The sequence below is a fragment of the Loxodonta africana genome, chromosome 24, assembly GCF_030014295.1.
Source record: "Loxodonta africana isolate mLoxAfr1 chromosome 24, mLoxAfr1.hap2, whole genome shotgun sequence".
NCBI classification, from domain to species: domain Eukaryota; kingdom Metazoa; phylum Chordata; class Mammalia; order Proboscidea; family Elephantidae; genus Loxodonta; species Loxodonta africana.
The window spans coordinates 32,821,606-32,845,889 of record NC_087365.1 but is presented as its reverse complement, the minus strand read 5'-3'; the positions used below and the strand labels follow the sequence as shown (position 1 = coordinate 32,845,889).

Here is a 24,284-nt window from a genome sequence, read left to right as displayed (position 1 = left end):
TTCCTTGATAAGGCAAACAGTGCTCAATACAACCTGGCACGTGTTCCTTATATCATCACAGGCTATTAACAAAACAATTTTTGGATTTGTTTTGGTCCATATTTTGAATACAACTCTTATTTAGATATGAATTATGCTTTTCTTCTACAGTGCAATGAACACGTACTATAAGAGAAAAAAAAACAATGAAGTAAATAGAAGAAAACACTGGAATCCATGAAGAGCTAAATCTAGAGGGACGGTATAACTTATCATCCAAACAGTTCTCATTTTTGACAGTGAGAAAGGTGCTACTAAGAATTATGACAGGATAACAGGCATAAACTGGGACTGTTGGGGGCAAGTTGGTACGTAGTCACCCTAGCTAAACTTTCAAACAAAGGCTAAGATAGACGAGTAGCAGTAATGCACAGAAATGTTTAAACGGCACCAGCAAGACTTGCAATCCTGTCTGCAGAACAGGTGGTACGTGACTACATCTCACTCTTGTGTTATATGCCATCTCGCCTACACACATGCAGACTCAGTGACGGAAAGCTTATAAGTTGGATGAACGTTGGGTAAGTTTCTGTAAGTTATAATGAATATTTGTGAGGTTTCAGATGGTGAGGGATATCTGAAGATTAGCATTGTCTTTACATTCCTATGAATGGAATCATGCTAACTGTATTCTTTGATGTCTTGCTGTTGCTAGATCTCCCACATAATGGTGCTAATCTATGGATGGGTCAAAAATCACCTCCATGGGTAAAGGAAGAGGGGGGATTCCTAGTTATCATTGTCTGGGCATGCTATATTAATTCTTGCTTTGCCTTGATTTTTTTTTTTTTGGCCGTCTTTTTGAGACTAACAGTCACCTTCTGTGGAACAGCCAGGTGCTGGGCCTGTCATAAGAAGAGATTTGCCCTCCCTGGTGAACACCTGGGGACTTCAAGTGGTTCAAGTGGGTGGGTGGGGACAGAGCCTGATCACAGATGGCTTCTCACTCAGCTGTGCCTTTGGATAGGACACCTCTTCAGTTACTTGGTGAATCTGATGGAACCTTTTTTTTAGGGAACAGCTGTGGCTTCCTGGATGTATTCTGGATTGAAAGAACAGTTACTCATGTCTCTGCTGCTTCAGCTTGGGAAAAGGCAAGATGGGACAGTGTGATTAACACAGCTTGGTACAGTAAAACCTATTGTAGGAGGAGGCCAGGCAGTGGTTCATAAATGGCATTTCCCTGAATTTGGGGGAGGGGGAGAAGGGAAGGTGAGGTAAACACTTTCAGGGCTACTGTGAAAGTGATAGCACAGTTCTTAAGAGCTCCTTGGCTGCTAACCGAAAGGTTGGCAGTTCGAATCTACCAGCCACTCCTTGGTAACCCTATGGTGCAGTTCTACTCTGTCCTATAGGTCGCTATGAATCAGAACTGATTCCATGGCAACAGGTTTTTTTGTGAGGAATATATGTGATGGACTTGAAGTACCTACTACATTTAGGCAAGCTGAGTTTAACAACCAAACACTCTTTGATCATCATGTAGTACATATACATAGAGAGACAGTTAAAAACAACAAAATCACAAATGTTCTCATTCTCCACAAGGAAGAATTAACATTTCTTGAACATATGTCAGGTGCTGCTCTTGAGCGCTTCACATCTTTTTTCCTTTACTTTCCATAATCACCTGAGTCTTCCTGACTCCACAAACAAGCACTATCTTCCTTTAAAGTGAGATACAAAACAGCTTCGCTGTCATCTCAGGTGAGATTCCAATGGCGGATGTTTATTCTGCGTTGCCTTCAGACTCTCCCCTTACCATTGCCGAGGGAATCTGCGCTCCCAGGACTGTGCTGCCTGGAGACCAACTCGCTCCCCGTTTTCCTCATCTCTGTGTTTTCATTATACCGCCTTTTCCAGTAGTTGAGTTCTTCACGATCAGATTCTTGACAGCGCCGCAGAACTGCCATGGAACGCCTTGTTTTCTCTACCATTTCCATAATGCAATTCAGGGCCTGAGCCAAAGAAGAAGTAATGCAGAAATGAGGTGAGGAAACTCAATCAACACTGAAAATCAAGGACAGGTAAATAAAATACGGAAAATGGGGGTTTAAGTACTCTATAGGTTTAGGAAAACCAAGTTTACATTTGAACACCTTTCTTACTACTTCTTTTAAAGTGTATGTGTGTATGCATACACACACATTCTGAAATTCAAAACATATATGTATATATATTTGGATTTCAAAATGATGTTATTTGAATTCTTTAAGGTTAAAGCAGCCAGAATTTCTTTATAATATGGTCCTTTAAAGACTGTGGTGAAACCACATTATATCTTTGTTTAAATACCCCAAGTTAACTGATGAAGCTGGGGACTTAGAGGAGAATGCAACCAGACAAACATCACCCAAGGAAGAAAAGTGGGTATCTGGAAATTTCGAGCAGGTGCTACAAATTCTCTTCCCTTTTCAGTGCGAGCAAAAACTCCCTCTTCCAACGGGAAAGAGAACCCAGGCTTGCATTCTCGTATTTGGAGCTCTATTTATTTAATGCTTCCTATATAGCAAGACCTATGATAAACACCTTATATATTAACTTAAACCTTACAACTCAATTCAAATAATGCAGTATTCTTTTTTTTTTTTTTTTTTTTTAAGATATGAAAACTAAGGCTAAAAGTGAAGCAACTTTCTCAACAACTAGCCCGGCTCAAAAAGATAGGAAGTTGCAAAGCTGGGACAAAAACTCACAAAGCTGTGTTCTTAACCACTGTACTATTTGATTTTCTTTTGTTTATAACCTGAAGTGATCACCCTACCAGAGAGAGTTGGGAGTGGCTCTTTAGGTCTCTAGCTGAGGGAATAAGTGAGTAAACTAGTCTTCATTGAACCATACGTTGACGTAACAATGCCAGGCAAGTTTTGGAAGGTTTGCTTCAAGATAGGATTTGCCTTCATGGGGACAAAAGTCACAGTGAAAAAGGACCTCAAAGATCAAAGCCATCCAATTTGAACAAGTTGAGCACCTGACTTTACCCTGATATGAACTCTTCTGAATTGGATGAATCAGCTGGACGTTATTCAAGGAAGAGGGTCATTCATAAATACAGAAAATAGTAAATGTGGGGGTTCTTTACGCCAAAGATATTACGGTTATCATTATGTTCATTTCAAGCACACATTCCATTCACTGCTGGTAATACTAAGAATTAAAAGTCATAGTTAGGAAAATTATACACTATAAGGTTCTTACATGATCAAGATGTTTCCATTCATCAGCCCATTCTCTTTCTGTCAAACGGTGGTCTACCAACTCATCTTGATAGCCTCCATTTAGGCCTATTTAAAATGAGAGATTAAATTTGGAGATGGAAGGAAGAATACAGTAGAATGGACATACTCTCCCACCAACTTTGAGCACACAACTAAGGTAATGAGGGTGCAGAACTCACAAAATTATATACAACCAACGAAAGAGAGTTATTCAAAATATGTAAAGAACTCCTACAAATCAATTATGAAAGACAAACAGCCCAAAAGAAAAACAGGAAAAGAAATAAACAGGCATGTCTTAAATAAGAAAGTACGAATGGCCTATAAACACATAAAAAGATATTCAAACTTAGAATTAGTCAGGGGAAAGCAAATAAAAACTGAGATACTACTTCATATACACATACTAAAAAAATTAAACTGTCAGATAAAACTAAGTGTTTGCAAGGATGCGGCACGCACACAAGGATGTGGTGTACAACCACTGGAAATAACTTAGCATTATCAAAGTACAATTCTTTGCAGGGTTTTGATATATACTGAAATTTTCAGGAATGCAATGACTGTGAATCCTGCGTATCCAGAATCCAGAGTTGCCTGCCATTTTGAAAAATTACATCCCATAAGGCAACGCTGCCCACAGCACGTGACTTGCTAATATTACACCACTGTATCAGTGCAAGCATCTGATTATTTCATTATTTCTAGTGTAGTTATGCCCAAGCATTAACATATTTTATTATAAAAAGATTTTCCTTGTGTATTTTACTATAAAATGCTTTCTTATATATTAAAGATAGAATATTGATCCTAAAATTATGGATCTAAGGTAGACAGAGTATCTATGAGTTTCAGTTTAGAACAATAAAAGGGTTGTTAGAATGTTTGTTTCAAAAAGGGGGTGGTAATGAATACTTTAGTACGAGTTTTGAACCACCGTACTAGAGTATAGGTTTTTAAAAGAACACTGGTGAAAATGAAAGACCTGTACCCAGCCTGGCAGACAAACTTAAAAGAAACTATCAAGATAGATGATTGAAGGTCCTTCTAAAGAACACTTCAGGATGAAAAAAGTCTTTTAAAAAAAATTGTTAGAAATATGAGGAAAATCTGAAAAAACTGAAAATACAGCCAGTTTTTTGAACATTTATCTCAGAAAGTAACAGATCAAACTGGCAAAAAATATACATGGCTATAGAATACACCAGCAGCAAGCCTACTTTTTAACAGATAAAAAGAGAAACAGAAAGGTAACGAGAGAGGACATCTGCTATGCGAGGCCTCATAAAATACTGGCAACACGTTGGGCATCACACAGTGAGGGTCTGAATCTCAAATCCACCATTTGCTAAACATGTGATTTGGACCATAGTTCCTTTATCTCTTATCTGTAAAAAGGGGTAACAACTGTATGGGACTGCTGTGAGGATTAAATGAGACTATATAAACACAACATAATCTAAGTGGTATGTAAGACTCAATAAATACTGGCAGCTGTGAACACCCCTCCTGCCATGGCGTCCACCATTTAGCTACTAGCCATGAGCTTCACCATTCAGCTACCACTGCATGAAGCCAGGGTCCAGCTGTGGTCCACACCTCTGAAGCATACCAGGAAGTCTAAGTCAGAGGGGGGAAGGGCAAATGTGCTGTAATTTTTTACTCCACAGGGTACCCCACAAAACGAAATATGGGGGAAACTGTGGAAGCTAAAATCCCTTTGGTTCCATGTCCTGATATATGCTCTGATTTAAATTCCAAAGAACCTTCTGCAGTAAAACTGTATGAGACAATGAGTGCAAAAAGTAGATGACAAAAGCTGTGTCCAAAACTGATCTTCGTGTAAGATTTGTTAGCGGACTTTTTTGTTTCTTCCTAAATTTAATGGTTACTGTGGATCCACATGCCAGGCACTCCCAAATGTAATTCTAACAACAACTCAGCAGGGGTAACGTCATCTTCATTTTAGAAATGAGTAGTCCGAGGTTCAGAGAGCCTCCGTAATTTGCCTACGATCATACAGCTAATTAGGATGCAGAGCCAAGACTTAAATTTAGATATGCTGCCCTCCTGAGCTCAATGTCCATGCTCTTTCACCTCTGCGACCACATATTGTACATCTTTCTTGCTTAATTTTTTAAACTTTTTATACTGAAATAAATGCACACTTATGAAAAAGTTAAATGAATTGTATAAGGAACTCCCTTATTACTTCCACCCAGATTTCCGAAATGTTAGTATTTTATCTCATTTGCTTTGTCGTATTTTTTCTGAAGCATTTGAGAATAAGTTACAGATATGATACCCCTTTTTTCCAAGTATTTCAGTGACTATTTCCTAAATTTTTTGGTTTATTTAATTTCCATTTATCATTGTATTCATTTTGCTATTTTTATTAAGCTGATATCACTTACTATCAAGACTTTCTTCTTGATAGTAATCTCATATAATGATGATAGCAACAAGGTATGAAATGAGATCAATTTCAAATGAGATCAACAACAACCTTAATGATACTATTGAAATATTACTGAAACCCAAGGATTCCATCTGAACTTAAATCATTCCTATGCTGCTTTGTGACACTTACTAAGACTGTGATGTCTGTCACGAACTTCTCGATGTTCTAGCATCTTGTTGGGGTCACGATACAGGTGTGAAGATGCAATATCTTCTAAGGTGTAGTGCTGAAGAGGCGGAGGGGTGGGATGGAACTGGCCCCCAGGATTCATAAGGGGCACAGTGAGGGCAGGGCTGTGTCGGGGAGCAGGACTGATGGTACACACTCTCTTGGCAGGAGGCTCAGGAGGAATCGTATCTCTTTCAAAACTATTCTCTTCTCTCCTGTAGAAGAACCAGAGGTACATATCTGAGTCTGTCAACAAACGTTTCATGCAGACATTTCCTGAGCACCTCCTTTGTGCTATGTAGTGTGCTAAGCATTTTCACAAACAGGAAGAGTATAAAGTAGGGTCTATACAAGAGGCAGCAACTGAAATGTAGTATTTTTAGGGACCAGGCAGATAATGTAAATTGCTGATTTATTCCAGATGAAAAGACAGGTCAAATCCATTCATAACGAGGCAGTAACATCTAACCCTCATGAAGCAAAGGAGAGACAAAGAAGATGATAGTATTGCCTTATATGAAAGGAATACGGAAGGTTAGAGGGTTCAACTATGTTTAGGAAATGTTCTGAGGCCAAATTTGTTACTGTGGAGGTAAGTTATGGGAAAGAAACAATTCTCTACATGGGAGGAAAAAAGGTTCGCATCACTAATCCACTTGTGAACTGGTAGGGTTTTCAGTCATTCTGCTTCAACTGTAACAAGCTTTCTACTGTCTTTAGCAAGTATCAATAACTAATACCTTTGCAAGACTTCACACATCAGAAAAAACGCCTTTAGCAGATTGTGTTTCCTATGGTTCTCGAGCAGGGGACATATAAAATGTTCTAGAGCAGAATTTCTCATCAGGGGTATACAGAGCCATCTGAAGAGTTTCTTAAAACTACTCATGTCTGGGAGTTGCTCCCAGAGATTTTAGACTTATTCCACTGCTTGATGTTGGGACAAAGCAAACTTAGAAATTCTGAGACTATACCTATCTACAAACACAGCAATCAAATTCTTTCTTTCAGAAGCAAAGGAAAAGGGCAGAATGGTTCTAGAAAAGGGCAACAAAGGTCTTCTCCGCTCACCTCTCAGGACTGGGCCTCTTCCCATTTCCATGCACCTCCATGAGCAGCTCAGAAGAGTCAGCAGGCGATGCGATACTTGTGTTGAGCAGGAGGTGTTCGTGCTGAGCTAGGTACTGAGACGGGGTTTGCTTGGCGGCCCGAGCACAGTGCAGCAGTTCTCGCTGCAGCAGGGGCAGGTTTGCCTTGAAAAGAAGAGGCACACAGGCTGGAGGGCGGTATTCCTGGTTTTTGGGCCCTATCCTTCAATTGTCAGGGCTCACCGCCTCAAAATGATTTCACAAACCAGATAACATAAACAAAAGCTTTCTCTCCTTGTCAGTCTGATTTCACCTACCTCTTCTGTACGTAAAGTAACATCTATTACACTGCACTTGAATTATTATTAGTTGACTTGTCTCTTGCCCCCAGAAGATGTAAATTCTCTTAAGGAAGAGACTGTGCCTTTCTCCCTTTGTGGCTTCGTACAGAATCAAAGCTCAATAAATATTTGGAGAACACCCCCCCCAAAAAACACCCAGTGCCATGGAGAACACAGTAGTTTTTAAATTTATGAAAACTTTGGTTAGTTAGAGAATGACTACTGCCTATACGGGAGCAGGAGGAATTCACCCTATCCTCCCTCCTCTATTGGCTACGAGCTCTGGTCTCTCTCTTCGGAATCCCAACTATCTGATTGCACTGTCAAACAATTTTCCCTTCATGGTCTCTATGAGAGCTGCCACGAAATTCCAGAAACAGTGATTATTCTGGTTTGGTTAAAACATGGGGTTTTTGAAAGAAGAGCAGTGAGAATGACGGGAAGGAAACCAACAAGCTTAGACTAAGCTCTGAGCATACATGGGTGACGCATGGGCAGAGTCTACTTAGTATGGCCCTCTAGATGGGCACTTTTTCTTATTCACCAAAAGGAAAATGCCTTTAATGGGGACAAATCACACATGCACGTGCACACACACACACACACACACACACACTCACACACACAAAACTCTATATTTTGAACTATAGAATTTTAATTTCTCCATATACAAAATTTACTTTTCTCATATTCCTTTTATTAAAAAGCAAACCACAAAATAAGAAATGCATCCCCCTCTCAAATTCAAAAACAATTCAGAGTGAGCCCATAATAGAAGCCTTTATCCTAAGGGAAACTGATGAGCAAGTGAAAGAAGAGTTTTAATACATGCGAGCAGTTATCCCCTCGCCAAGGGCTAATTCAGCAGGCACCATAATTAGTGACTGTTTTAAAGCAGTGATAAATTGACAAAACCCAAATGCTAGCCAAAAAGCTGCCATAACAACCTACCTCATGCTGTTTTCCAAAATAACAGAGCTAAGAATAGGGAATGTGACTATAGAAAAAAAACACTCTTTTTTAAAGACTATAGTTTGTTTTATAACCTCCATCTTTTGAGAGTAAATTAATTGAAAAAAAAAATACCATGTCAGATCTTTACATTTGTGACACGTGCCCTTTGATGAATAAAGGAACATGCTAATTATTTCCTATTAACACGAATTTCACAATCTTTCTTGATTCTGGGGTCTTGGGGAAATAATTGTCTACTGGCTCTGTCTTACAGAAAGAAGACCAAGATAGAACTAGCACAGCTGTTCCAGGGCTAAAAAAGGTACCAGAGACTGTCCTGAGATGCTGAGGCCTCAGTGCTATTACAACAGAGCCACAGCACAAGCTGTCCACCTGGGAACGATGCACTTTCCTGTATGCATGTAATGCTCTGAGTTAAAAAGTTTTTAAAAACTGTTATCAGTGTCTCAGTAAGGTGACCCATCTTTTTTTTTTTTTTGTTTTTTAACTGAAAGTTTACAATTCAAGTCAGTTTCTCATACAAAAACTTAGACATACATTGTTATGTGACCCTAGTTGCTCTCCCTAGAATGTGACAGCATACTCCTCCTCTCTACCCTGTATTCCCCGTGTCCATTCAGCCAGCTCCTGTCCCTCTCTGCCTTTTCATCTCACCTCCAGACAGGAGCTGTCCACATAGTCTCATGTGTCTACTTGGCTAAAAAACACACTCCTCACCAGTATCATTTTTATGTCTTACAGTCCAGTCTAATCTTTGTCCAAAGAGTTGGCTTCTGGAATAGTTTTGATTTTTGGGCTAACAGGGAGTCCGGGGACCATGACCTCTGGGGGTCCCTCCAGTCTCAGTCAGACCATTAAGTCTGGTCTTTTTACGAGAATTTGAGTTCTGCATCCCACTTTTCTCCTGCTCCATCAGGGATTCTCTGTTGTGTTCCTTGTCACGGCAGTCATTGGTGGCAGCCGGGCAAGATGACCCATCTTTTTGATGCTTTTTTCTTTTGCTTAAAGGACATGGGTGAGACAACTGGTGAAACCTCAATGAGGTCTATAGATTAAAAAAACAGTATTACATCAACTCTAATTTCCTGATTTGACAATTGTGCTAAAGTATTTAGCTGTATCATGTCTGCAGTTTTATCTCAAATGTTTCTGAGTAAAAAAAAAAAAGGCATATTCAGTATAAATATAACACTGTATCATTTATCAAATAAGCAGTGTTCCCGAAAGTTATGTCTCAGGGAACATTAATTCCAGAGGACTTTATTAGAAAACTAGACTAGCTGGGGGGTTGGGGAGGCACAAACATTGTCGCCCCACATTCTCTCCTGACCTCAGAGCAAGTCCAATCTGCAAAAGCCTCGACTTTGTTAGCCAGCTTCCATTCAGATAACACCTACCCTTCAAACTCTGGCCAGCTAAAAAGACCACGTATCCAATTATTTCCTCTGCTAAAAGCCCAGCTTCCACCCCGTCCGTACACCTCTACTTGCTCCTTCTGTGTGTCACCAGCAGTGTCTGTACACAGACCACAACTCAAAGCTTTTGCAAATCCCACGTCATCAAGCCTGAGGTTTATCTGCAGGCCGCACTCACATCTGTTACCAGCCCAAGGAAAATAAAGACGTGAAAACGCAGCACTTCACGCCGGTTTGCATCACAAAACAGGGGTCGGTAGCAGATCCTGAGGAAACACTGAAGAGAAGCCACATTCATAAACCTCATTCATAAACCACCGCAGAGAATTACCTTGAGGAATGGAATCACAAACGGACGAAGAGGAAAGTTTGTGGCCTCTTGGAGCTTACAATGGAATTCTTCAATTGTCACTGTGGAGTTCTGAAAAGATAAATCACATTATTCAACTTCCCAAACTGGACACTCTCCCCTAATATAAAGCTGACACTGCTGACTCCTCTGAAATCATAAGGAAAAGGATAACTCCAAGAACAGACACCTCTCAAAGGTTAACCAAATTCCGTCTCCTTCATTACAGAATGACAGAAAGTTGACCTCCTTGATACTCTTCTCTGCTACCCCAAATCTAAATTATCCTCTGTGCCTAGCAGCCTGGGCTGCAGAATAAGGTACATCATTTCTCCCTGCCTGCAAAGAAAGGAACTCAGGTCCCCAGTATTGAGGGATTCATTCCAAGTCACTTCAGGTACAGGGAACCAAGCTTACAAAGTTTCCTGCTGAACAGATCCTGACTCCATCCAGGACGTCAATTCAAGGACACCTTCCAGGCTCAACAGCCCAGAACCTTAGCTGCCAAAAGTTAATCTCTTTATAGGCTCTGTCTACATTCTAGCACCAATTCCCCAAACCTTCCAAATAGGAAGTTAATTAAAAAAAAAAAAACAACAACAAAACGATAGATGCCTTCTAGTTTCAAGCAGTCTGCATATGAGAACAACTCCAAACAGACTTCCCAGTGCTAACTTTTTACCATCTGTTTCTGCTTTTGAGATTTTTACTTTGTCTTTAGTTTGAATATGATGTGTCTTGGTGTGAATTTTTTGGGGGAGGGTGTTCCTGTCTGAGGTTCGTTCAGCTTCTTGAAACTACAGGTCTTTTGTCAAATTTGGGAAAACTTCAGTCATTATTTCTTTGAATACTTTTTCAGGCTCACCCTCTTTCTCCTCTCCTACTGATCTTTTGTTATAATCCCTCAAGTTCCTGAGGCTCTGTTCATTTTTCTCAGTCTATTTTCTCTCTATTGTTCAGACTGGGTTCAAGTTCACTGATTCTTTCCTCTGTTCTCTCCATTCTCAGGTTGAGCCCATCACTCGGTTTTTATTTCATTATTGCATTTTTCAGTTTCAAACCTTCCTTTCTGTTTCTTCTTTATATCTTTTATTTCTTTGCTGAGGCTTTGTATTTTTTTCATTTCTAACTACTCATTGAGCAATTTCATGGTGGCTGTTTTAAAATCCTTGTCAGATATTTCCACATCTGTGTTCTCTCAATAGGTGTCTATTGGTTGTACTTTCTCATTCCAGTTGAAATTTTCCTGGTTCTTGGTATGACAAGTGATTTTCTCTTGTCTTCTGAACGTCCTGGGTTCTATGTTATATGACTCTGAATCTTATCTAAATCTTGTTTTAGGAGGTCTCCTCTGACACTGTTCCAGTGCGTGGAGGGGTGCATGCCTCTTTGATGCAGTCAGGTGGGGATATAAATCCAGGTTCCCCACTAGGCCTCTGATGGTATACCATGGCTAGGAGGGGGAAGAGGAAGAGGGAGGGTCTTTGCTGGCACGGGGTGGGGGGGCGCGGTGAGGCTGCAGTTTTTTCTGAGGCAATTGGCTGCAGTAGGGTAATTATTGTCTGTAAATGTTCTGCCTTGGGCCGTCCCTTTGGCTAGAGAGGAGGCTTTTTTTTAATCTGCGCCAATTGGTGTTTCTAAGTCATCAGCTTCTCCAGCTCCCAGTCTAGAATATGAGGAAAAAATAAAACTTAAGGAACTCACTATTAGTAGTTCCTCAGGTTCAAAGGTTTCTCCTCTCCTACTAGCCAATCTGCTTTCTTCTCTTCACCTTTCAGTCTTATTTTTTATTTATATATGTCTACACAGGTTTTTGCTGTATTTTAGCAGGAGAAATAGGGGGAAGTGTTTCTACTTTATCTTGCCTCTGAACTGGAACAGTACTTGATTTTTTTTTTTTTATTAACTTTTATTGAGCTTCATGTGAACGTTTACAATTCAAGTCAGTCTGTCACATATAAGTTTACATACATCTTACTCCGTACTCCCACTTGCTCTCCCCGTAATGAGTCAGCCCTTCCAGTCTCTCCTTTCGTGACAATTTTGCCAGCTTCCCACTCTCTCTATCCTCCCATCCCCCCTCCAGACAGGAGATGCCAACACAATCTCAAGTGTCCACCTGATATCATTAGCTCACTCTTCATCAGCATCTCTCTCCCACCCACTGTCCAGTCCCTTTCATGTCTGATGAATTGTCTTCGGGGATGGTTCCCGTCCTGTGCCAACAGAAAGTTTGGGGACCATGACCGCCGTGATTCCTCTAGTCTCAGGCAGGCCATTAAGTATGGTCTTTTTATGAGAATTTGGGGTCTGCATCCCACTGATCTCCTGTTCCCTCAGGGGTTCTCTGTTGTGCTCCCTGTCAGGGTAGTCATCGGTTGTGGCCGGGCACCAACTAGTTCTTCTGGTCTCAGGATGATGTAGGTCTCTTGTTCATGGGGCCCTTTCTGTCTCTTGGGCTCTTAGTTGTCGTGTGACCTTGGTGTTCTTCATTCTCCTTTGATCCAGGTGGGTTGAGACCAATTGATGCATCTTAGATGGCTGCTTGTTAGCATTTAAGACCCCAGACGCCACATTTCAAAGTGGGATGCAGAATGTTTTCATAATAGAATTATTTTGCCAATTGACTTAGAAGTCCCCTTAAACCATGGTCCCCAAACCCCCACCCTTGCTCTGCTGACCTTTGAAGCATTCATTTTATCCTGGAAACTTCTTTGCTTTTGGTCCAGTCCAACTGAGCTGACCTTCCATGTATTGAGTGTTGTCCTTCCCTTCACCTAAAGCAGTTCTTATCTACTAATTAATCAGTAAAAAACCCTCTCCCTCCCTCCCTCCCTCCCCGCCTCGTAACCACAAAAGTATGTGTTCTTCTCAGTTTATACTATTTCTCAAGATCTTATAATAGTGGTCTTATACAATATTTCTCCTTTGCCTCTGACTAATTTCGCTTAGCATAATGCCTTCCAGGTTCCTCCATGTTATGAAATGTTTCACAGATTCGTCACTGTTCTTTACTGATGCGTAGTATTCCATTGTGTGACTATACCACAATTTATTTACCCATTCATCCGTTGATGGACACCTTGGTTGCTTCCAGCTTTTTGCTATTGTAAACAGAGCTGCAATAAACATGGGTGTGCATATATGTTTGTGTGAAGGCTCTTGTTTCTCTAGGGTATATTCCGAGGAAATACTTGATTTTTAATGACTACACATCATATTTCATTAAACAAATGTACTGCAATTTACTCAGTCTTTATGGAACATTTAGCTGACATCTGGTTTTTTGGAGGGAGGGAGGGAGGCATTCATAAACAATGTTGAACTGATTATCTTGGTGCACACAGTTTATGATTTTCTTAGGATAAATTCCTAGGAAAGAATCGGATGAGTCAAAGTACTGTATAGTTTAAGCTACTTGAAACACTGTCAAACTACCCTCCAGAATGTATATTCTCTAAATAAGTAGAGTCAAAAATCATTTACCTTGCAGTGGCAGTTGGACATGCTTGCTCTCCAGTATAGTTAGGGACTACAGGCACCTTAATTCTTGCGTGCCAGGAGCACAGAATGTGCGATCTAAACTCCACCTTCTTAACTGTGTGGCCTTTTTTGAATTAGCTAACAAGTTTCTACCTCCTGGAAAGATTGTTCTACTTATAAATGCCTGCCCAAAATTTGACCATTCTTTAGAAGAAAAACAGAAAGTATTTCTTGAATAGAAGAATTTAACAGTACAAAAATGTTAATTCTCCTCCAATTAGACAAAGTTCTCAACAAGATGGTAGTAAAAAACAAAAACAAAAAAAGATGAAACAGAGTGGTACACTCAAATGCATAAGGCAATATTTTATCTATAATAAAGGCGGTTTTATTTATCGCTCTTCAATCCTTTTATTTCCTAGGCTAGAGTTTTCAGGATTATAATGAATACAAGAGAAGATAGTGAACATCTCTGTGTTGTTCCTAATCTCAGCGGGAAAGCTTTTAAATTTTCACCATTAAACATGAAATTTGAGGTAAGTTTTTTTTTAATATCCTTTAAAATTAAGAAAGTTTCCACTGTAACTAGTTTACTAAGTTCGTTTTTTTTTAATAGTTATTAAATTTAACAAACTTTTTTCCCCCGTATTTTCCTTAAATCTATTTATAGTTTCAACATCAATCTTGACTAGTATTTCAGCAGGTGAGAATATAATTTGGTGTACTAATTGGGAAAACTGTATGGCATTATATAATAAATTTGTACAGACGCATATCCTATGAAACCACAATTCCATTACTGGGTGGCAGGCTTGCACAAATGCACTAAAAGTCACGGACAAGAATGTCCACAGCAGCATTACTTGTAATGGTCCCTGTGAAGAAAGGCTGGCTTGCAAAGCTTAGCCACTGGCTGGTGTCCATTCGCTAATATAAAATTGTCCCTAACTGATAAGGGTGGCTCACTGTGCTTAGACAGTACGTGCAAAGAGTACAGTTTACATTGAACAAGTTTTCCTTCTAGGAGGCTAGAATTTTGGTATGTGCTAGGCAGGCAAAGATAGCCTATGTGACCACCCCAATAAAAACTTTGTGCATTGACTCTAACGGGCTTCCCTGAGCAGAAACTTCACACATATTGATGTATTTTTGTTGCTGGTGGAAGAATGTATATGTATCTACTGTATGACACTGACAAGAGGGAGACAGCGTAAGAAAGCCTCCACATGGACTGCTCCAGACTCCTCTGTGTCTATCTCCTTTATGATTTGGCTGTGTAGCCTTAGTATGCCCCTATAATAAATCTTAGCTGTGAGTACTATAGTCCAAGTCCTAGGAAACCTTCCAGTAAATCTCTGAACATGAGGATGGTGAAAGGAACCCAATACTGCCCCAAACTACAAACACTCAAATGTCCATCAGGTACAGAAGAATAAACTGTGGTATATTCTTACAATAAATACTGTATGAATGAACATGAACAACCTATACAATAATAGAGATTGACTCACATAAATGATGAAAAGCCATTTACTGCCACTACACCTGTATAAAAGTTGCTTTTTCCATATTGTTTTTAGGTGCCATCAAGTCGGTTCCAACTCATAGTGACCCTATGTACAACAGAACAAAACACTGCCTGGTCCTGTGCCATTCTCACAACCATTTGCTATGTTTGAACCCATTACTGCAGCCACCGTGTCAGTCCATCTCGTCAAGGGTCTTCCAAACATGATATCCTTCTCGAGGCACTGGTCCCTCCTGATCACATGTCCAAAGTACGAGAGACAAAGTCTTGTCACCCTTGCCTCCAAGGAGCATTCTGGCTGTACTTCTTCCAAAACAGATTTGTTTGTTCTTCTGGCAGTCCATGGTACATCCAATTTTCTTCGCCAACACCATAATTCAAAGAAATCAATTCTTCTTCACTCTTCCTTATTCATTGCCTAGCTTTCCCACGTATATGAAGCTATTGAAAATGCCATGGCTTCGGTCAAGTGCATCTTAGTCCTCAAGGTGACATTTTTACTTTTTAACACTTTAAAGAGGTCTCTTGCAGCAGACTTGCCCAACATAATATGTCATTTGATTTCCTGACTGCTGCTTCTATGGGTGTTGATGTGGATCCAAGTAAAATGAAATTCTTGACAACATCAATACTTTCTTTATCATGATGTTGCTAGTTGGTCTAGTTGTGAAGATTTTTGTCTCCTTTATGATGAGGTGTAATCCATAATGAAGGCTGTAGTCTCTGATGTTCCTTAGTAAGTGCTTCAAGTCCTCTTCGCTTTCCACAAGGAAGGTTGTGTCATCTGCATGTTGCAGGTTGTTAATGAGTCCTCCTCCAATCCTGATGCCATGTTTCATGTAGTCCACCTTCTCAAATTATCTGTTCACATACAGACTGAATAAGTATGGTGAAAGGATACAACCATGATGCATACCTTTCCTGACTTTAAACCACACAGTATGCTCTTCTTTTCGAATGACTGCCACCGTTTGTTGAAACATCTCAATTGGTATTCTGTCAATTCCTGAAGCCTTACTTTTCACCAGTGCCTCCCGTGTGGCTTTGACTGCTTCCTTCAATACCGTTGGCTCTTGGTCATATGCTACCTCCTGAAATGGCTAAACGTCGAGCAATTCTTTTGGCACAGTGATTCTGTGTATTCCTTGCATGTTCCTTTGATGCTTACTGCATTGTTCAGTATTTCTCCATAGAATCCTTCAGTACTGCAACTTGAGGCTTGAGTTTTTTTCTTCCGTTCTTTCAGCTTGAGAAATGCCAAGTGTGTTCTTCCTTTTTGGTTTTCTAATGCCAGGTCTTTGCACATTTCATTATAATACTTTACCTCATCTTCTTGGGCAGCCCTTTGAAATCTTCTGTTCACCTCTTTTACTTCATCTTTTCTTCCATTCACTTTAGCTGCTCTACATTCAAGAACACGTTTCAAAGTCTCTTCTGACATCCATTTTGGTCTTTTTCTTTCTTTCCTGCCTTTTTAATGACCTTTTGGTTTCTTCATGTGTGATGTACTAGATGTCATTCCACAACTCATCCGGTCTTCGACCATTAAAGTTCAACGCATCAAATCTATTCTTGAGATGGTCTCTAAATTCAGGTGCAGTACACTCAGGTGGTTATTTTGGCTCTCGCAGACTTGTTCTAATTTTCTTCAGCTTCTATTTGAACTTGCATATAAGCAACTGATGGTCTGGCCTTGTTCTGATTGATTATATTGAGCTTCTGCATAGTCTCTTTCAACAGATGTAGTCGATTTGATTCCTGTGTATTCCATCTGGTGAGGTCCACGTGTATAGCTGCCCTTTATGTTGTCAAAAAAAGGAATCTGCAATGAACGTTACTGGTCTTGCAAAATTCTATCATGCAATCTCCACCATCATTTCTATCACCAAGGCCATATTTTCCAACTACTGATCCTTCTTTTTTGTTTCCAACTTTCGCATTCCAATCACCAGTAATTATCAATGCACCTTGACTGCAAGTTTGACCAGTTTCAGACTGTAGAAGCTGGTAAAAATTTTCAATTTCTTCATATAACACTGAGAAATCTTTTAAGGCAGTTCTTAAACATTTTGGTCCCAAAATACCTCTAGTTTATGTTGGTTATGTCTATCAGTATTCACCAAATGAGAAATTAAAACTGAGAACTTTAAAAATTATTTATTATTAATCCCTGGTGGTACAGTCATTAAGAGTTACAGCGAGCTACAGCATGCTATGGCTGCTAACCAAAAGGCAGGGCAGTTTGAATCCACCAGCCACTCCTTGGAAACCCTCCGGAGCAGTTCTACTCTGTCCTATAGGGTCGCTATGATTCGAAATCAACATGTTTTTCTTTTTTTTCATATTAACAACATTTTTTATAAAAAGTAACTATCTTTTCCAAAAGAAAAAAAAATGTAGTAAGAAGAGTGGCACTGTTTTACAATTTTGAAACTCTTCTCAAATATCTAGCTTAAGACAACTGGAATCCATAATTGGTTTCTGCATTTAATCTGTTGTGATATTAATATGAAAATCCTGGTGGCATAGTGGTTAAGGGCTACGGCTGGTAACCAAAAGGTCGGCAGTTCGAATCCACCAGGTGCTCCTTGGAAACCTTATGGGGCAGTTCTACTCAGTCCTATAGGGTTGCTGTAAGTCATAATTGACTCGACGGCCATGAGTTTGGTGTTTTTTTTTTTTTTTGTATCAATATGTCACTTAGCCTCTGGAACACTCCTCTGTACACTCATGTGAGGACTACGAGGCTACCAAATGCAGTAAGAAAGTAGCAAGGTGGGTAAATCACTAACTGCATGGCAAGGATCAGCATGAATCCAATGCCCAGGTAGAAGTGGATCCAGGCCTCACCTTTCCACATCTCCATACCTCAATGCCAGCCAGCTGCGTGGTATAAAAAGTTTCAGACTCTACCCCAGAGTTAGACAAGATCTCATCCCCTCAGCCAGCTCAAAACATCCCTGGCCACCTGAAGCCACAACATCGGGGAGTAGCTGTAGGCTCAGGGGTCTGCAAACTCCCTGCACTTCAGACCAGATAGGTGGCTTCTCTCTAGATTTCTAATCCTCTGGGACTAAGTTACAAAGTAGGTCATCAACTGTCTGTGCAGCCTTTCTCTATCACCCAGCCACACAGAGTGTGGTCTATGCAAATCTACTCTGTACCACCAGCCCCTACTGGCTCATTGCCCCGTGGGTTCATTAATTCTCTAGAGTGGCTCACAAAATTCATGGAACTATTACTTATACTGGGGCCCTGGTGCTACAGTGGTTAAGAGTTTGGCTGCTAACCTAAAGGTTGGCAGTTTGGATCCATCAGCCACTCCTTGGAAATCCTATGGGTCATCTCTACTCTGTCCCATAGGGTTGCTATGAGTTGGAATCAGCTTGACAGCAATGGGTTTGGTTTTTTTGTTTATTACCTATACTTACAGTTACCATTTATTATAACCAGAAAGAATACAATCGAAGACACACATCAGGCAAGGTCTCAAGGTGGTCCCAGCATGAGGCTTCCATTGTCCTGCACCCTCTCCCCTGTATGGATGTTCTCACCAATCCTGGAAGCCCCAAGAGAGCTCCAAGGTCCAGAGTCCCCTATTCACTGGGACCTCAATGAATGTGCATGATCAGGGCCTTAATGCATAATTATGATCAATCCAATTAATGAATATGCATGACTACATCATGACCCTCTCTGTTCCTGAAGTTAGCCAGGTGTGTGACCTGTGTAGCTCCTACTTGCCCAGCCATTTTAGAAAGATAAGAAGTACTTTAATTGCTTGGGCTTATTTCAGAAACCAGATAAGAAAGGCCAAACTTAGTTCTTTATCCTACAACTCATAAGAGAATAACAGTGAAAAGACAATTAACACCTTAATATTATTATGGAAATAGTTTTGATCTCACAGACCGCTGAAAGGACCTTGGGGAATCCCAGAGGCTTCTGGATGACACTTGGAGAACTGCCAGTTTAAGGTTCAGTACTGTGATTTCTCTTTTTATTACCTATAGTGGCTAACATGCAGGAGCACAGAGTGCTTTTACTGGAGGCAAGTCGATGATTTCTATTTACAAACACTGAGAACTGGCACTACTTCACTCATAAAACATTGAGTGTTAAATCTCGCCCAGCTGTCAATGTCAGAAAATCACCCCCATACCACAGGTTCATCATACCCAGTGAAAAATTACATCTACCTTGAAATTCTAAAGAAACTGTATTTGCATGAGGAGCTGAGAAGTGTGATCCTTTTGATACTATTTATTTAGAACATAAACCTTATAATTTTACAAGTTATTATTTTGAAAATTTTAAACTACTACTTCTCTTTTCTCTGTGATTTGGAAACAACGTACCAGCCACTAAATATATTAAATAAAAAAAACTTGAATTCGCTTGGCTGAATAATGGGCCTGTTGGAAACTCAGTTTTAAGACAAACTCAAAGCTGCTTACTGGAATTAAATCAAAACCATAAGAAACAATACAGTAAACCTTTTAGTTTTATATGTTCCTTTGATAAACATTGTTACCATGAAATCCGCAACCCAACAGTTTTAAACAATAACTAGTCTGTAGGGTTTGTCACATTACTACAGGTTTGGGAATGAGCAGAAACATCTACAAATTTCTCTACTGGCTTTGGTTCTGAGGCACACCCTCAGGCAGCTGCTGAGGACAACGTTGCTGTACTTACCACCAGCGCTAGGACAAGAGTCCGCACCTTCTCCCCAATCTCAGGTGAGATGTCATTGCCAAACTGTTGGAGAGTGGTGAGGAAGCGCTTCAACTTGCTGAGCTGCCGAGCACCACAAGTGGCTGGCAATTGCTGATTCGTCAGTGCAGAGGATGTGGAAGAGGCAGGGCCATTGCTGAACCTTTGCGGTGGCGATGGGGCACCATTCAGGGTTGGAGGAGAATGGTTGATTCCATTGCTTACTAAAAGAAAGCCAAAATAAAAGACTCAGTTTAAGTGCAAAACACAAGAATCTTTGTTAATTTCTTGTTTGGTCTTTTGCTCACTCAGTCATTCGTATTTTGTAAAGCACATGTTAAAAGATTAGATAATGCATTTTCAAAATATAAATATCCTTTGAAAGATTAAAAAAAAAAAAACAAGACTTGGTTTCTGCCCTCAATGAGACTGCTGTAAAGCGAGGCAGACTGTCAGGTAAAAATGACTACAGAAGAACCCAGAGATGTTCTAACACAAGTGTGCACAGAGTGCTACAAAAGCACAGAGAGGGACAGCTAACTCTACAGGTGCCATGGGCAGCAGTGGGGAGCTGTAAGAAAGACTTCCTTCAACAGGTACTACTTGAGATGAGTCTGGGAGACTATGTTTTTATAATAATTGAACACTCACACCCATTTTTTTCTCAATGTCTAAATAATAATTGAATCAGGAATTAGAAATTACTAGTATTAGATACTTTTCCATCTCTTAATTATACAAATGTTCACCTTTGATTATACATATATTTTAAATTTTAATTTTATTGTGATAAAAATGTATATAACAAAAAGTTTGCCATTTTTACCACTGCCAAGTGTACAAATCAGTCAGTGACACCAATTACCCTCACATGTTGTGCCACTATCCCCTTCCTTCATTCCCGAAAGTTTTACATCACTCCAAGCAGAAACTTCAGCAATAACTTCCATTTCTCCTCCCACCTTCCCATTCATAAACTTTTGTCCTTATGTACTTGCCTATTCTAGACATTCATCTAAGTGGGATCATACAGTACCTGTTCTTTGTGTCTGACTTATTTCACTCCTGCACATTTTTTACACATCTCCTCAGTATCAGGGTCCTCAAGAAGCTAAACAGTCAATCAGAAGGTAGCATGTGGACAGTCAGAAAACAGAACTGTCCTAATTTGAGAGATATTTTTTCTAGACTATAGGTTTAATGACCTATTTCTGCAATAAGGTACATCTCTTATTGAAAAAAAACTTTTTAAATGTGGTAAAAGATAATAAAACAAAAATTTGCAATTTTAACCATTTTTAAGTGTATAATTCATTGACATTACCCTCAACGTGTTGTGCAACCATCACCACTATCCATGTCCAGTAAGTTTTTTTTATTACTCCAAAGAGAAACTCAGTACTTCTTAAGTAATAACTCCTCTTTCTCACCTCCTCCTCCCCCCGTAACTGCTGGCAGTATCTCTTTGACCATTCACAATATTCATGCCCATCAGCCAGTTACTCTTGTTTTGACAGTCCCAGGTTAATACTGTCAAAATCTTGTTCACTCAATAAAACAACTTCTAGACTCCACACATGACACTCCTATTCTGTATTTTTCCCTAAATTACAAAAAACTAAATCAAACCCATTGCTGTTGCGTCGATGCTAACTCATAGTGACCCTATAGGGCAGAGGAGAACTGTTCCATGGGGTTTCCAAGGGACAGCTCGTGGATTTGAACTGCCAACCTTTTAGTTAGCAGCTGAGCTCTTAATCGCTATGCCACCGGGGCTCCGATTACAATCAAAAAAAAAAAAAATTTTTTTTTTTTTTTTCGATTACAATACATGTGATTAATTATAGTTTTCCTATTTTTCCACTGTTCTTAACAGTTATTTCCTGGTAGTTTTATGTGAAATACAACCTTAGAGCTAAGTTCTTAATGGCATTAAATGACAACCTCCTTTTTCATTGAACAGTAAAATAAAATTACCTAGTGTATAAGTGTCAATAGATTTTCATTTAATCATATCACATCTTGGAAATCTAAGGTGAAACTCTATCTAAAAACATAAGAAGCAATTTAAGTCCAGACTTAAGAAAAGTTTAAAGGGCCCAGTCATTCAGTCTTTAACTAGCTTGAGAACTGACATTTACTTATATTTTGCCTAATGCAAATTCACTGATCACTAATGATCTTCCAATTCCTTTCTACTGTCTCTAAGCCAGTCGTAGTTGACTACCACTGTTCCCTCTTCTTGGGCTGACCCTTGTTCAAATCTGACCTGGCAAACTCTTCTTTACCTGTAATAAACAGCTATAATATATATATATTTTTAATATATACCTCAGATATTACCCCTACTAGGGTAAACTCTAGTAGATTTAATAATTCTTCTTTATGCTGCCTGTGTACCTCAAATATGCTTCCACTGCTTTTATATTTCCACTGCCTTAGTATAATAAACTGTGCACTATGTGACGAGCACTACCCTACACACCTACTTCGGCTTTGTTCATTACCTATCAGAGGGTAAGTGTTAAATGTTGCTGGATGATTCACTGCATAAAAGAGTAACAGGCTGGGGAAAAAAGGTACAGTGTCTTCCATGAAGAGATCACTAAAGCTACTGGAAGGGAAAGCTCAACACTCCATCTTCGCAATCTAGAAAATTAGTTGCAATGGTCTGCCATTTCTTTGTTTTCACAGAAAAAGTCAATTGTCATTGGAAAGCTGCCCTCTCTTAAAGCAACCCATAAAAATAACATATTATTGTGCTTTTGACCACTCTGATGCTCAGATAGGCTTTTTCAAAGCTTCTCTAGAAAAGCATGTGATCACATTTTCCTAAATAAAACATATCTACCCCCAACTGGCCAACTATGGAGGTAAAAAGGGTAAAATTTATATATACATACATTGATTATTTGTATCCTGAAATCTGAATGATAGCCTGGGTTAGATTAAATCTGTTTTATTTCAAGATAGTACCTATGCCTAAGGCTGTTTAACATTGAGATGGAAAATGGAATTTAAGAACAAGGATTGTAAACTTCATTTCATTCTGGCTCAAACTGAAGCCTGCAGTTGCCAGTTGCTCAGTTTCAAATGCCTTGGGAAAATAATGATTAAACCTCTTAAAGTTGTACTTTTCAGAGTCTTTTCTTGCCTTTTAAAATGATATAAACACATAAAACACAAACTTTTGAGCAAGGACAGTGTGGTACAGAGCCAGTGCACACAGTCTGAAGTTGGATAAACCTAGATCTCACTTTCTGCCAGCAATGCCATCACCAGGAAAGCAAAGATATTGATACCTATACCTTACAAGTTTGTTTGATGGAGTTTAAATAAGAAAATACATATAGCATCTAGCAGTGCCCTGACCAACTTTGTGACTACAAACAGCAACTGTCTTTCCGCTTTAGGATGCAAAATATCTGCAAGAGAGTGAAGTGAATGGGGGGTGGGGGGAAGCATGGGCAAGGAAAGACTGAAGAACTCAAATGAAAAAATGTATATATTGACTCAAGGGCAACTAAAAGCAACATATATATACAGATATGTATGTATATGTATATATATTTCTTTTAATTATATATATGTAAGACCGATATTCCTGAGTTACAGGTTATGTGTATGTTCATTCTGAGTAAATAAAACCAAACAGTCTCCCAAAGCGGTTATACCAAATTACACTGCAAACCCACAACGAGTGAGTGTTCAAGTTGCTCCACATATCCTCAACCAAAACTAACACTGTTTCCATTTGGAACGTTCTAGTGAGTGTATAATACTGCATCGGACTGTAGTTTGTATTTCCTTGCTGACTAGTGAGACTGAGCGTGTTAGAATGTATTTATTAGCTAGTATATTCTCTTTTATAAAAGAGAATACAAAAAAAAATTTTTTTTTATATTCTCTTTTATAGAGTCTTGCCATGAAAGTGCTGAACATTTTTAGTAGTAGTTCCATAATTTTATGAAATACACTTTGAAACCTACAAATTAATGTAATTATCTAAATTTATTAGTTTAGAGCCAAAGACATGAAAATTGCTGCTTATCAGCCTAAAAGTACGAAAACAGAATATTTAGACCACTAAGTATCCAAACACCTAAATTAGCCAAGTACTATCCTCAGAGCGAAAAGGCAATTTATAAAAAAAACAACCATATATATGTATTTTAGACAGCATTTCAAAAATGTTAAATAGTGTACAGAAGGCTCAATAGTGGCCGGCCACTCAGATCCAAATGTCACTCTGAACCACAACCCAAGTAATTAAGGGGTCTCACATGCTGTTGGAGTAAATGACACTGGCCTCGGTCCTCCGGGATTTATTGGTGGGAGGGGTGGCATGGTGGGAGGTGAGGATCTTGACTGTATCTTCACTTCCACAGGCGATCCAGGCATTGCTGGTACCCTTTTCTCAGGACCAACTGTAGACAATAAAAGGAAGAGAAGTCAGAATTTTCCATAAGATAATAAAAATAGTGAGAAAATATGGAATGTCTA

The 24,284-nt window shown here is 39.4% G+C and overlaps 1 protein-coding gene across 5 annotated transcripts in view; it reads right to left on the bottom strand.

The window, feature by feature from the left end:
• The window catches only part of CBFA2T2 (CBFA2/RUNX1 partner transcriptional co-repressor 2), a 169,602-nt gene that overhangs the window by 24,275 nt on the left and 121,043 nt on the right, over positions 1 to 24,284 (bottom strand). For all 5 annotated transcript variants that reach the window (XM_010591618.3, XM_010591617.3, XM_023550157.2 and 2 more), the window contains 7 exons: positions 24,065 to 24,208; positions 19,764 to 20,005; positions 10,037 to 10,126; positions 6,958 to 7,139; positions 5,848 to 6,101; positions 3,238 to 3,323; positions 1,802 to 1,997 (listed from right to left, as the gene is read on the bottom strand). In XM_010591618.3, the coding sequence (XP_010589920.2) occupies positions 1,802 to 1,997; positions 3,238 to 3,323; positions 5,848 to 6,101; positions 6,958 to 7,139; positions 10,037 to 10,126; positions 19,764 to 20,005; positions 24,065 to 24,208 (1,194 nt within the window). The remainder of the gene's footprint in view (positions 1 to 1,801; positions 1,998 to 3,237; positions 3,324 to 5,847; positions 6,102 to 6,957; positions 7,140 to 10,036; positions 10,127 to 19,763; positions 20,006 to 24,064; positions 24,209 to 24,284) is intronic.